Below are 13,348 nucleotides of genomic sequence, written 5' to 3'. Positions count from 1 at the left end.
TCAAATTTTACACAAATCTAATAACTTCTCTTGATGAGAATGTCAATATTCATTAATTTGCCATGAATAATGTTTTAATAGTTCTGTTTTTGTTTTTTTCTTGTGAAAAATAGCATAAAGAACATTTTTAAAAAAAGTAAATTTTTTGAAAACCCAGACATGAGACGAAAAAGAAATTAAAAAACATAAGTTGTGATGAGAATGTGCCCACGCAGCGGGCTGATTTTTTATTGTTAATATCGTGTTTCACGATTAAAACAGAAAATACACATGCTATCAAAAAGTGATCTATAACAAATTTGTAGATCTTTTAGAAATGCACAATTTTTGTTCAGTCATCTTTTTACCTATTTTGCACTTTTTAACTGCAAAATGTAGTTTTGTAATTTTTTATTCTGTTAAAATATGAATTTTCCATTTTTTAAGAAAAATCAAAAAGGTGTTTAAAAAATCTTGTGGGGCGTTGGGAAAGAAACATTTTTCTTTTCTTGTCTTTTTTTTTATATCATGCGTTATTTGGCTTAAAATGTTAATTTTCGTGTGTTTTTTGAAATTTTGTAAATGCTATAACTATGGTAAATGTTGGTTTTATAAAAAAAAGCCAGAAGGATCAATTGTTCGTCTGATTGAATACTATGAATTTCCGTACAGAAAATTTTTTAATCTTGAAAAAAGTGGTCTCACAAATTTTTTAAATACACTCACCCTTTGAATTTTCATCCAAAATGGCTGGCTACCGAACTTGACCTTTATTTTAGGACACTGAAAGAGTATACCAAAGGCCAATCTATCTGTCAATTGTTTCGAAAGTTATCGTGCTAACAAACTAAAAATCTACAGACAGACACATTCGTAAAAACCTTTTTTTCGGATTCAGGGGGTCTCAAAACGTGGACATTTGACAAAAACAGGGTAGGGGGGGGGGTCAAATTTTACACAAATCTAATACCTTCTGTTGATGAGAATGTAAAAATGCAACATAACAGTCTTCTATCAAATTCATGCTAACGATGATATTTTCCTAAAGGTTTTCAGCAAAGTTATTTTTAATTGATGAGTGAAGAGTTTCCAAACATTTATTTAACAATTTTCCCACTGTGTGTACATAATGTTTACATAGTGTAAGAGATTCAAAAAAACTAGACTTTTCTCCAACTTTCCTCTGAAAAGGCGCAAGTGAGTGATTATTAATTGTTTAAATAATTGCAAAATATTGTAAGAAAAAAATTAATATCAAAATCTGCTAATTGTGTTCTTAATTCCAGAAAATAATAACTTTTAACGTTTAGCAGGGCAAAGAAATTGTTTAAACAAACTAAAACTTTTTAAATAATTACCAAATATGTTAAATAAGATGTACTACTCTTGCCATTCATTAACTTTCTATCATTTATACCGAAATGTAATAACTTTTCACGATTTATAGGGGGGGGGGGATTCTTGTTAAGAAAATTATTCATGTAAAAATATTTTTAAAAAACCGCCATTAGCATGAATTTGGTAGAAAACTGCTATTTTTAATTTTTGGCGGCATTTTCCGGTCACAATGAAAGGGGATTAGGGGTTCAAAATTGAAATTTATTCCTTGAAAACTGCTTAAGTGGTGACTACTGTAATTCATAAAAAGTTTATAATAAGGACTTCTTTTTCCATTTTTTCGAAAACCGAAATTTTCCCACGTAAACCCACATGTTTATTTCAAGAGCCCGTAGAAGAAGAAGAAACATTTGTTAAAAATGCGGATTTTCTGCTTCCGGAAAAATAAAAAATTGGGGGATCAATCATCAAAAATCAAAAGTTGAATTTTTGGATTTCCCTAAATATACATTATGCTGTGAAAAAAGTCGACCGCGAAGCGCAAGATCCGACAGACGAGCGCCCTAGGTGCACTGAAACTTGGGCAGATTTTTTTTTTACTGGGCAGTGATTTGCTACCGCGAATCTTGATATATCCTTGTAGGTTCTTGGATCATCTTGAACTTTCTAATACGCTTTAAAACATTTTGTAATTCATTGTTTTAAATAAGGAATATTTTGCTTACTTTCTAACGATATTAACACCACTTTATAGTCATCAATTAAAACATTCTTCCCAAATTGTTCTTCAAGCAATGTTGCCATCACCGTTGCCTTTGTTTTAGAAATCCCTATAGGAATTCCCCAGATTGATACCTCTGGTGGCAGGTCGCAGGTGTCCGTTGATTCACAGGTGCTCCGTTGGGCTGAGCGAGTTGTGTTTCGTGTTTCAGCAGCGTTTCAGTTTCAGTCGGCCAGTGGCGCGTGTAGACTGTGTGTGTTGTTTACTCTGTGTCGCGTTGCTCTTTTTCGTCAAGGGAATATTTTTATTGGAGGGCAAAAAACTTTGATTGAATCCAGAGGACAATGGGCCGATCAGAGTACCAGCACACCGGTTCTAAATGCCGGGAAAGGTGATGTTTCCTCGCCGGAAAGTGTTAGTTGTGTTTATGGCATAAGTTTTTCTTTCGAGAAGTCGCAGGAGCGGCGAAGGAAATTCTAGTGGGATATTATTATGCTAATCACGGCGTGGTCAGAATGCGAGAGGAAGAGCTCGAGATATCCCTCAAGGTAAGTCTATACAAATTTGTGCTTAGATACATTTCTTATTCACACCAACCTCTACTTATCACTTTCATATCCGCAGTTTATCAATTTCTAGCCAATTTTTTGTTGACGTTTAAACCATGAAAAAAAAGTGAATATTATCAGGGTCAGGGAATGTCTATAGGAGACACTTTAAATATCTGTCAATGATAATTAATCTGAAAATTTTGACTTGTATTTTTATTATTTCTTTTCAGTTGCTTCCTCCTGACGATCATATTTTGTGTTACATAATTTTATAATTTGGTTGCAAATACAACAATGTTGTTTAAATAGTAATCATTTTTGGTTGAAAATTCAATTGTCTTCTTTAAAATCCCTCTTTGGGTTGAAAATTCAACGATTTTGGTAGATACTTAACTTTTTTGTTGAAAATTCATATTTTGGTGTTAAAAATTCAACTGAACTCTTTCTTCGTTCAAAATTAAATTATTTTGTTGTTGAAAATTCGTAATTATGGTCTAAAAAGTAATCTGTTTTAGTGGAAATTTCATTTTTTTTTGCTATAAAAATGCAACTGTTTGATGGAAAATGAATCTTTTAAAGTTTATACTTGAAAATGAATCTTTTATAGGTTATAACTGAAAATGAACTACTTGGTTGCATATTCCACTTCAGAAATGTTTTGATTCGAAATTGTTATGTTTTGAAAATATCTATTCTAGAAGACGCTTGTTTGTAATTGAAAATAATATTCAATGTGATGGTATTCGTATTTTAAAGTATTAAAGTGTTTTTTAAAGCTGCAGACCTCTAATTCTGAGAGCTTCAAAATTTAATATATTTCTTTTTCCTGTCAAATCTTCTAAATTTCAGAATAATAATTCATTTATGTGATAAGATAAAATTTGAAAATGAAAAACAATTATGAGAAATTATAGTAAAACTAAAATTTACTCTATAATATCATTATTATTTTATTTTAATGTTAAGATTTGTAGAAGATAAAATATATTCTTTAACTGGACGAGAGCTTTATATTCAAGACATAAATTCGAGCATAAATTGCTTGCTAAACTGATTAAGGCTTATCACTGTATTGAGATCATAATATGCTTCATAAAAATTTGTAAGAATAGTTTTCTTTGAAAAAATACTTCATATAATATTTTTGATTTACTTATTTATTCAAATACTTGTAATCCACACTGTATAGATACGTATAATTTAACATTAATTACTAAACCAAGTTTTTTCTCAATAATTCACTCAATAATATAATATTTCTATAACGAATGAAAAATAATTACTTATCTTATAATTAATGTTGACAATCATTCAGCTAATAATAACAGAATGTACTTAACTATTGTTCCATTCTTAAAGCAATAAGTTTGAAATTTTCAAATTGGAAAATTTTTACATTTGATCAGTTTAAAAGCCATGAAATTAAGCTTCTTTAACGCTTCTAGCTTGATTAAAAATTTTATAATGGAGGGTAAGGTCTCTCTTGAAGGTCAAAACCGACCGGTTAACATTCATTGCTCTACCCTTGGAATTCAACAATTTTTACATTCTCATCATTTATGATTGAGAAAGTATTAGAATTGTCGGAAATTTGACATCACACTTTTTCAACGGATCTCCACGTTTCGAGACCCCCTGAATCCGAAAATCAGGTTTTCGTGATGGCTTCTGTCTGTCTGTTCGTCCGTCCGTAAACACGATAACTCTCGAAAAAATGAACGAATCAAATCCATCTTTGACACACTTTTTCTAGTTCCTGAAAGAAAGGACGAGTTCATTAACCAGCCATTTTTTATAAAAATTCAAAAAGTGAGCGCATTTTGAAAATTTTTGAGACCACTTTTTTCTGAATTTGAAAATTATATGTACGGATATTTATAGTATTGAAAAGAACAAACAATTTATCCTTATGACTTTTTTCGATAAAAAGAAAATTCTCAGAGTTATAGCGTTTTCAAAATTTTTTTAATCGACCGAAAATCAAAATTTGAAGCCGAAAACGCACGATATAAAAAAAGTCTAGAGAAGAAAAACGTTTCTTTTTGAAATCCCTACAAGATTATCATAACCAATTTTTGAATTTTCTTCAAACATCAAAAATTCAAATTTTGATTGCACAAAAAATAATGGAAAATAAAAAATTCCATTTTGTGGACAAACTATGTAGGATGCAAAAAAAGACGAATTAACAAAAATGGTTATCCCAAAAAAGATCTACAATTTCGTTAAGAATCACTTCTTGATAGGACGCGTACTTTTTGTTTTATTCGTGAAAAATAACGTTGAAAAAAGTAAAATAAAAAAAAATGTGTGGAAAAACGACGAAAGTTACGAGAAAAGAAATCCAACAAAACCTATTTACAAATGTCTGTCGGAAATCGAGCGTTCAGTGCGAGTGTCCAGATGAGAATGTGTACCTCAAAGCCTACAGAGCTTTGAGAAACTTAATCTTTGACTATACTTAATTAAGTAGACAATTCAGAATATGAAGACGCATATAAATACTGCCATCTAAGAGAGATCTTTTTGATAAAGTTTTTTTCAAGCATTCCAAACGTAAAGAATAAACATCTTGCCCAGCGTGTGGGTGCAAAATCGACTTTGGTTTTTAGGAAATAGAAATATATTAGGATGTGATAATGGTATGGCTTGTTTCTTTAATATTTGATGCATTAGAAAATATACTTTGACACGTATGCAGTAAGAAGTAAAGTCTTTTTATTACAATTCGTGAAAACAGTCGTATGACGTCTTACTCAGCTATTTCCTAAATTGAATGTACACTGCTTGATAGAATAATGTTTTATCTACCAGCTCATCATATTTGATACTGTTTCTCAATAAATTATATTATGTGATAGAAATAACAACCAAAATTAAAGCCTATTGTTCCATACCCTTTACACTCTACCCTATGCGATCGTTAGAAAAAATTGAATAGAAAATTATTCAATTTCAAATTTTTTATGTTCTTAGTCTTATGAAAATTAAATACTGCTCCATTTTGAATGGCTTTAAATACCGTTCAGTTTTTTTTTATACTTGAAGAATTATTCCGTTTAGGCTTGAATTGGAAAATTTTAATAACGTAGGTTCTAAGAAAACTGTTTGGAGACCAGCAAATTATCATCTTTTTTCCCGAGTTTTTTTCATGCTAAAACTTCCGGTTTTCTTACATTACGTTTTTATTATATAGCTTATCGCATTTATACTAGAACTATCATGTTTTTTTAAATGTAATTTCAACATTTTAGAAACAGCAAAAATTTTGAAGAAAATATGAAAGTCTGCTCCGATAATCGCAACTCGACTTCCCTTATGATCGCGCTTAACGGTACACGTATTACATGCTGATGTTGTCTTACATTAGATGAGCGTGTACGTATGTATATATATACGAGAACTGCAGGCGTTAACTTTTACTCAGTGCCGTTTGCTTGCACTTCTATATAAAGTTAAACGACCGAGGTAGAGCATCTTTTCTATAAATTTTATAATAACAGTTAAATTTTAAACTCATAACTTTTTGACATTTCAAACATAGAATTAAGATTATTTTTTTAAAGTCTAACGATTCATTCTTGATAATATATGTTGTTAAACAATTCTTGTATTATTATTACTAAGCGATTTTTTATTTCCATGAGTTGTTTCAGAATTTGTATACGGGTGATTCTCTGCATATTAGGGTGGTCCAAAAATCACAAAGTTTGAAAAATTCAATGGGCCTGCGCCGAAATTCTTGTTCCATTTTAGAATGCTTACATTTAGAGTGCTTACATTTGTTTGTAAGCATTAAAGCAACGAGTATATTAAGAGTTTAACTTTTGACCTCAATGAGGGAGTGCATCATCCGATTGGATTACAATTTTTTAGAGATTTTATTTTTTCCAAAAAGGAACAAGAATTTCCACAAGCCCATTGAATTTTTCAAACTTGGTGATTTTTGTACTACCCTACTGCATATACAGGGCAGTTTTGACAAGGGAACCTTTTTTACACCAATTGTTTTGTTTTTATTTCATACTACTTATGTTCCTTAGTTTAAAAGGAAGGGCTTTTAGAAATATTGGCGCTTAAATATTACTTAAGAGACTAGTGGATCATAGTGAATTTGTCGATTTTTAAAAATATACACTGATTATAAATATAGCAACAGAATACAGTAAAATATTCGCATACTATAACAACCTAACATGACAAATAACGAAACATTTTTTTAATTTAATGATTTCAAAATTTAAAAAAAATGCAATATATGATAATTTGATAAAGCAAGGGATCAGGTTTGCTTTTTTCATTAATTGCAAAGAAAACGATTTACACTGTTGATTTTCATTAATTAAAAATAAAATTCTTTAGGAAAGGGCGCGACTGATTACTGCAAAATGGAGGCTACGGTATCGGCAAATTATACAAAATTACTTTCTAGTTCACCAAGTTTTTTGAGGAAAAACTGTTTAGAGTAGTGAATACGTGTTTGAGGCACAAAAGATCTGTTTTATTAGCTGGCAGAATCATTTCATTAGTTGTAGTGACTATTCAGTTAGTATCTGCAACTAATAATATGGCTGTTCCAACTAATAAAATTGCAGTACCATTCTTATAAAATATATCGTTGGCCTAACTAACCATTTTTTTCAGTGTATAATAATAAAAAAACCTCTATGTAAAATTTTTATAATACTAAATAAAGAATTGTTCTCTTGAATCAGATGAGAATCATTTTAACACAAAAACAAGTTGAGTTGACATTTTTGTCGTAAAGTTATTCTATAAGAAATGCCTGCTCAATCAGGAGATAAAATCGCGAAAAATTCAAATGAGACATTTCAAAGTTCGAATGGCATTAATCTCGTAAGTTTTACGAAGAATGTTGGTGTTTAAAATGAGGATAGTATAGCGTTGGTATGCCTTCGCATACGACGAGTTTCACATGATAAAAGCGCTACGCATAATTAACGGCGGCTCGTTTTCGATAATCTTCTCGGTATCACGGCTGCGGTAACTGCAATTACAGGATACGTTTGTATTACAGTATTATATAGTTCGTATATACGTACAGATCCGCTGCACTTGTGATCATGTCCCTTGAAACTCGGGTTGGATAATTAACTGTGCATTAAACCTCGCCATTTTCACAAATAGTGTCATATTTTACGCTGATTTTTTCCTTGCTATCTTTATTGTCTTGCGTGTATTGATTGTTTTTTTTTATTCTTATGGAATATATTGCCTCACTAAATATTACAGGCGCCTTTAAATTCTGTAGATTTGGATGATGAATATTATAAGAATTTCATGAAAAAGGCTTTAAAGGAGACAGACACTATTGGGAGCGTGCATTAATTTTAAGATTTTTTTTGTAAAATTGCGGGTTTACTTAAAAAAAAATGTTACCAGCTGACCATTCAAAGTATTATCGTGTCTGCTCGTACTGTGGTGGCTTTCCTTCAAGACAGAGCAAGAGCCTCGATCCACGGATATTCAAGTTTTGGTGTTGATTTTTTTGGTTAGCTGGGCTTGATCCACGATTTCCTACGTTTAGGGTCATCATAGCGAATCCACATCTCATCGTCAGTGACAATACGATGCAGAAACCCTTTCTGATTTTTCCCTTGAAGCACCGAAAAAACAGAAGATAAACTTCTCATCGATTTCTGATGAAAGATTCACTGCAACAAAAATTAACTTTACAGGATAAACTTGAACCAAATATCGGTTAAACTTTCATTTGTTTTTCCATAACAACACGTGTTTTAAAAAACGCGAAGTTGTCTGAATAAAACTTTATCCCTTTACAAAATTTCCTGCAACAAATGTTGCCATTACTCTATTCTGTGAGTATATGTTCCTTTACTTTAAGATATAGATTAATCGTGAAGTCAATGTTATATTATCTTATATTTTTTTTACATTCTCATAATTTTTCTCAGTTAGATTTATGTTCATAAGAATACTATAATATGAGAATAATATAATATAAGAATAATATACAAGAATAAATTTGAATCATCTTTTTACTTGCTATCGGCTCGCATACATGAAATTAAAAACCATATTAATAGGAACGCAGTAATACGTAACCAGTTTTCGTGCATACGCAGTTGTTTTATCTAAGCATTGAGTATTCTTGTACATTGGCTTATTTTTTGATATTTATTACCGTTTTTTATGTACAAAACACGTCCAACTTTAGAGTGAAACAAAAATATTGTTATTTCATTGTATATTAAAACTGATGATAAAATAAAGTGAGACTATCTCTTGATACCACCGTATTCTTTTTCAAAAATATAAGAAGACATATATGTATGTGTATATAAGAATACTGCGGTATCAAGAATATTTTACCATTATGGGAACACAATTATTTTCGCAAAGTTATGAGTATTTGAAATTTTAGTGTTGTTTTCCGAAAACATACAAGTTTTCCCTTTAAACCTTTATCAAACTTTGTAGTCTTTTTTAAGATTAATTAGATATGATGAATATACTTCTTATTATATATAGAATTCATTTGGGCTAGACATGTAATCGACCCTTTTTGCGTATTTAGTTTAATTTTGATCAAAATACTCCTTTAAAGTAAAACCTCAAAGATGCTATATTTCATTTTAAAAAAAAGTAAAACACGTGCGCTTATGGCACTCTTTAACTTTAGATGCGTTTTTCTTGAAAAGCGGGTTTTCTAAGTTACAACTTCAAAAATGCCCGGATAACTAGTTATTTAATCTAAAGGGTTCATCTTCGCCTTAAAGTGTCGGAAATTTATCCGGCAATATGTCCCTATACGACACTCCATATCGTCCATTAAGGACTCCTTTCATGTGGATGCCCACATAAGTAGTTGTCAATTGTTTGTAACGTTTTTATCCAACTTAAAATAACAAATATCTCTGGGATTTACTCTTTTAAGAAACCTTTGACAAACGGCTTCAATTGTTGAATGATAAACGCTAAAATTTGAAATTCTGCCATTTATAAATTTGTATAGCCATTGGCGAATTCTCAGTTCAAAACTTCTTACTTATTTTTTTACAACAAAATCAATATTAATAGATTTAATGCTTTCACGATGATTCATGTTGATAAAAAGATGTATTTCGTGTTCCAATCGTGTACAAACCTACAAATTCTGTACACGATTGGAACCCGAAATATCTCTTTTTATCAAAATTAATATTGTGTATAAATAAATTTAATAAGTCTTTACTTGCGTAGCAAAAGTAGGTCCTTCACTTGAACACTTAAAACCGTATGGGTATACTGTTAAAAATGTTTGAGATTCTACAATACTTCTACAATACAAACGTAATGCAAAATTGAAAACACGTTATTGTAAGTGAAATTGAAATACTTTTACTGTAAAATCACAAAAACATTACAATACGGCGACTTTATGTGGTATTGTAAAATTGCAATACATTTGAGGTAAAGTTGCAATGTATGAAAAGAATCACTAATTTAATGTATTAGAAGTTTATTTCTAATACATCTATTGGAAGTTTGAAGTAGATATTTTTTGCAGTAATGCATCAGAAAATATCGGAGCTTAACAAAAAAGTTGCTTCATAATATTTGAAATATGGTTCAGAGTTATTTTTCCTGTAAAGAGAATTTTACAAAAAATATATATATTTAATCATCTATATAACCTATACTTTGCATAGAAGGTATATATATTGCTTTTTTTATTTTGCAGCAGATTTATAAAATATTTTAAACGTTTGAATTTTCAAGAAATATGAAACAGCAATCATCCTACAAATCGACATGTTAATATAAATTAAGAATTGACTCTTTCCTCAATTATAAAAAGTAAACTTTTCTTCAGCTCTATACGATAATGCTAAAATTATGCTTTTCTTTATATTTCTATAAAAAGAACTGAATACTCACACCATTGTGCATAGATACAATCAAGGCAGTTTTTTACTCTCAATGAAATGACTAAACGAGAAGTTTAGAAATCGGACAGAAAGTATTTATCATATCTTTTCATTATAGCACAATGTTTACGTATACCGAAAAGTGTACCAGCTTTTCGTACTGAATGAAAACATCCGGTGTACGGTAACCACGGCCTTTTATTAAATAGGAAAGCCAAATTTTTCTTTGTATCATAAAGTAATCTTTTAGAGATAATAGTTCTGAAAATATGAAATATGGGAAAAGCCATAAGGTGAGTAAATCTGTCAACTTAAATAGTAAAACACGTTTACAATGCCAACCGTGTGTTCAGGGTGCAAATAACACCTGAATGGGCACTTTTCAGTGTCGACAGGTGTATTCCTACCTTTCTTCTTGCTACTTACTCTTGTATACATATAGCCATGGTCCCATATCTTTTTTTTGTGGTATTTCAAAACTGGTTTTTGCCGAACGGAACCTGCATTGTAGCCCACTTGGCATGTCAATTAAGTGCACCGTTATCTCACATTCGGCAGGATCGTGGATTTGAAGAATATTACCGTGCCGTTTATAGTTTCCTGGATTCATAAATCAAAATTAGGAATATTTTATATTTCGTAATGATTGAAACAGTAACTTTTAATGCTTAATCTGATCAATTTTATAATATTTTTACATGTCATTTACTTTTATCTATTCCTTCTGTCCTTTCCATGTCTCATTTGAGAGCTTTCTTTCTTGAATCTAAAATATTATATGCAAATAAAAATTGAAAGAATGAAATACCGAAATAAATTTTAAGAAGTACTTAACTCAACCCAGAAATGAGGAACGAGTTTCTAGTGTTGAAAAGCAAATAAGAAAAGTGGATTATAGTATAAAAAACGTGATTTCACGTTCGTAAGACCTTGATTGCAGTAATAATGCAGCCTTCAGTAAGCGCACATAGTCACTGATAATACTTGTCTATTATCGTAATCAGTAATCACATAATATCACGGGGGTGCGTATTATGGTTGTTTTGCTTTCTCAATCTCCATTATTTTTTCTTGACTACAAAGAGTAGGCTGTACATTTAGTTATATACAACCTAATACTTTTATATGTAGGTAGTACGTATAAATAGTATAATATAATCTTAAGGATCTCTGTGTCAGTGGCTAGAGTGTGTACTCTGTACTCTACAGTCAAAACATTCACGCTTAAGAATTAGCATGAGCTTGTCAACCACCCACGCAGTCTAGAAAGTTTGCTTTCAAGAGTACTCTTTCAACAGGGACGCATTTCTAATTTCCTATGACATAAAATTCAATAGTTATTATATAATATTATTATATTCTAAATATATTAATAATCTGACAAGAAGTCTATGTTAATAGGGTTACATAGGTAAATTCTGCAAAAAAAGAAGGGCGAAATTCACAAATGGATTGGCAGTTTAAGAAAGAAAAAATTGGCTCACTTATAGAATTTTTTGTAATTTCTATTTTTTCGTTTCACCCTCCATGATAGCCACTCCGCAGATCGTAAAAATGGTTTAAAAATAGGTCGTACACATCTTCAAGTACATAAATGCAGCTTTTGTACTAATCCAATTCTGCCCAAAATAGTTTTTTTTGTAGTAATTTTTGTAAGAAATCTGGTCGCTGGTTAGTGCTATAGAGACCCTTTTTTACGTAGTTACTGTGAATTTGAAGCAATTCGAAGCTTCCTATCGTTAGTTCTCATGGTTATCGTGATCGTTTAAAATAAATAAAAAATCTTCAGTATTAAATGTCAACATGTTTTTGCATCATACAGGACAACTTTTTTTTTTACATCTCAGGGTACGGACATGGGTTAGCCTAACCCGGCAGTTTTAAACGACTGTATATAGTGCTGTAATTCGTCAATTGAAGCAAGTTTTTTAAAATCAGTTGGAAATTTATTTTAAAATACGATGTTTTTTTTTTAACTTGTGATATTATTTTATCTTACAAAGTTATATTTGAAAATATAAACAATTTTTTAACAAATTTAATGAAAAACATTTTTTTTCAAAAGCTTCCCATTTTTTGACAGAAAAGATAAAAAAATTATAGGTAGGTTTTGAAAGCTGAAAACTTATACTTTAAATGGCTGCGTTGGTTTTTCGATTCGCTCCAAACAATATTTTTTCCAAACTACGAAAGTAAGCGTTTTTTGGTGTATCGATAAAACATTATTCAATTTATTTATCATAAGTTTCGTAATAATAAATATATTTTACCATGCATAAAATACTGATTATAGATAATATTGGCGAGTATAACATGAATAAACAATAGAAATTGCTAAACAAATTTTTTATTGGATGCGATAAGCTAGATACTATTACAAGTTATTTGCGCGCTCGCAGCATATCTTAGCTACATGCTTGCATATGAGCTTGTCACACCATAAACACTTGTAAAATATTTTATGATTAAGCGTACTTGGACACAAATTGCAGCATTTCTGTTTAGACATTTTATTGTCAAAAAATTCGTCTCTGATAGCCAATTCCTATGGTAAAGTACAAAGAGTAGCACAACTCAGAGGAAATAACATGTACTCGCAGATGAGTTGTGTTAGCCTTCTTACGGACCATCATTATATTCAATATAATATTATCAAAATGAATTAAAAATAATTTAATTATATATATCAGTATACTCTACTGCAGAAAATGCTTTTAAAAATACAATTTTTAATTTTCACAAATAACGGATTTCGTCACGTTCCGTATGCACTGGGTGTAAAAGACCCGAATCCAATTTCTCCAAACTTATAATTTGCACACTAAGTACAGGCTGAAGCTGCTGACCGGCGATCAAAATTTTCGCAC

The 13,348-nt window shown here is 30.5% G+C and overlaps 1 protein-coding gene across 3 annotated transcripts in view; it reads left to right on the top strand.

Annotated features, from left to right (window-relative positions):
• The window catches only part of LOC117177100 (ras-related protein Rab-23), a 46,751-nt gene that overhangs the window by 6,332 nt on the left and 27,071 nt on the right, over nucleotides 1-13,348 (top strand). Inside the window, exon 1 of one of the 3 annotated variants that reach the window (XM_033367588.1) lies at nucleotides 2,190-2,586. The exons of 1 other annotated variant lie outside the window; for it this stretch is intronic. In XM_033367588.1, coding sequence (XP_033223479.1) covers nucleotides 2,554-2,586 — 33 coding nt within the window. In that variant the 5' untranslated portion in view covers nucleotides 2,190-2,553. Of the gene's footprint in view, nucleotides 1-2,189; nucleotides 2,587-7,503; nucleotides 7,615-13,348 lie in introns of those variants that run through there. One more of the 3 variants, XM_033367591.1, reaches the window with a different exon arrangement.

The sequence above is a fragment of the Belonocnema kinseyi genome, chromosome 7 (genome assembly GCF_010883055.1).
Source record: "Belonocnema kinseyi isolate 2016_QV_RU_SX_M_011 chromosome 7, B_treatae_v1, whole genome shotgun sequence".
Taxonomy (NCBI): Eukaryota; Metazoa; Arthropoda; class Insecta; order Hymenoptera; family Cynipidae; genus Belonocnema; species Belonocnema kinseyi.
Note: the sequence above shows the minus strand (reverse complement) of the source record. Positions and strands in the feature narration are given on the sequence as shown.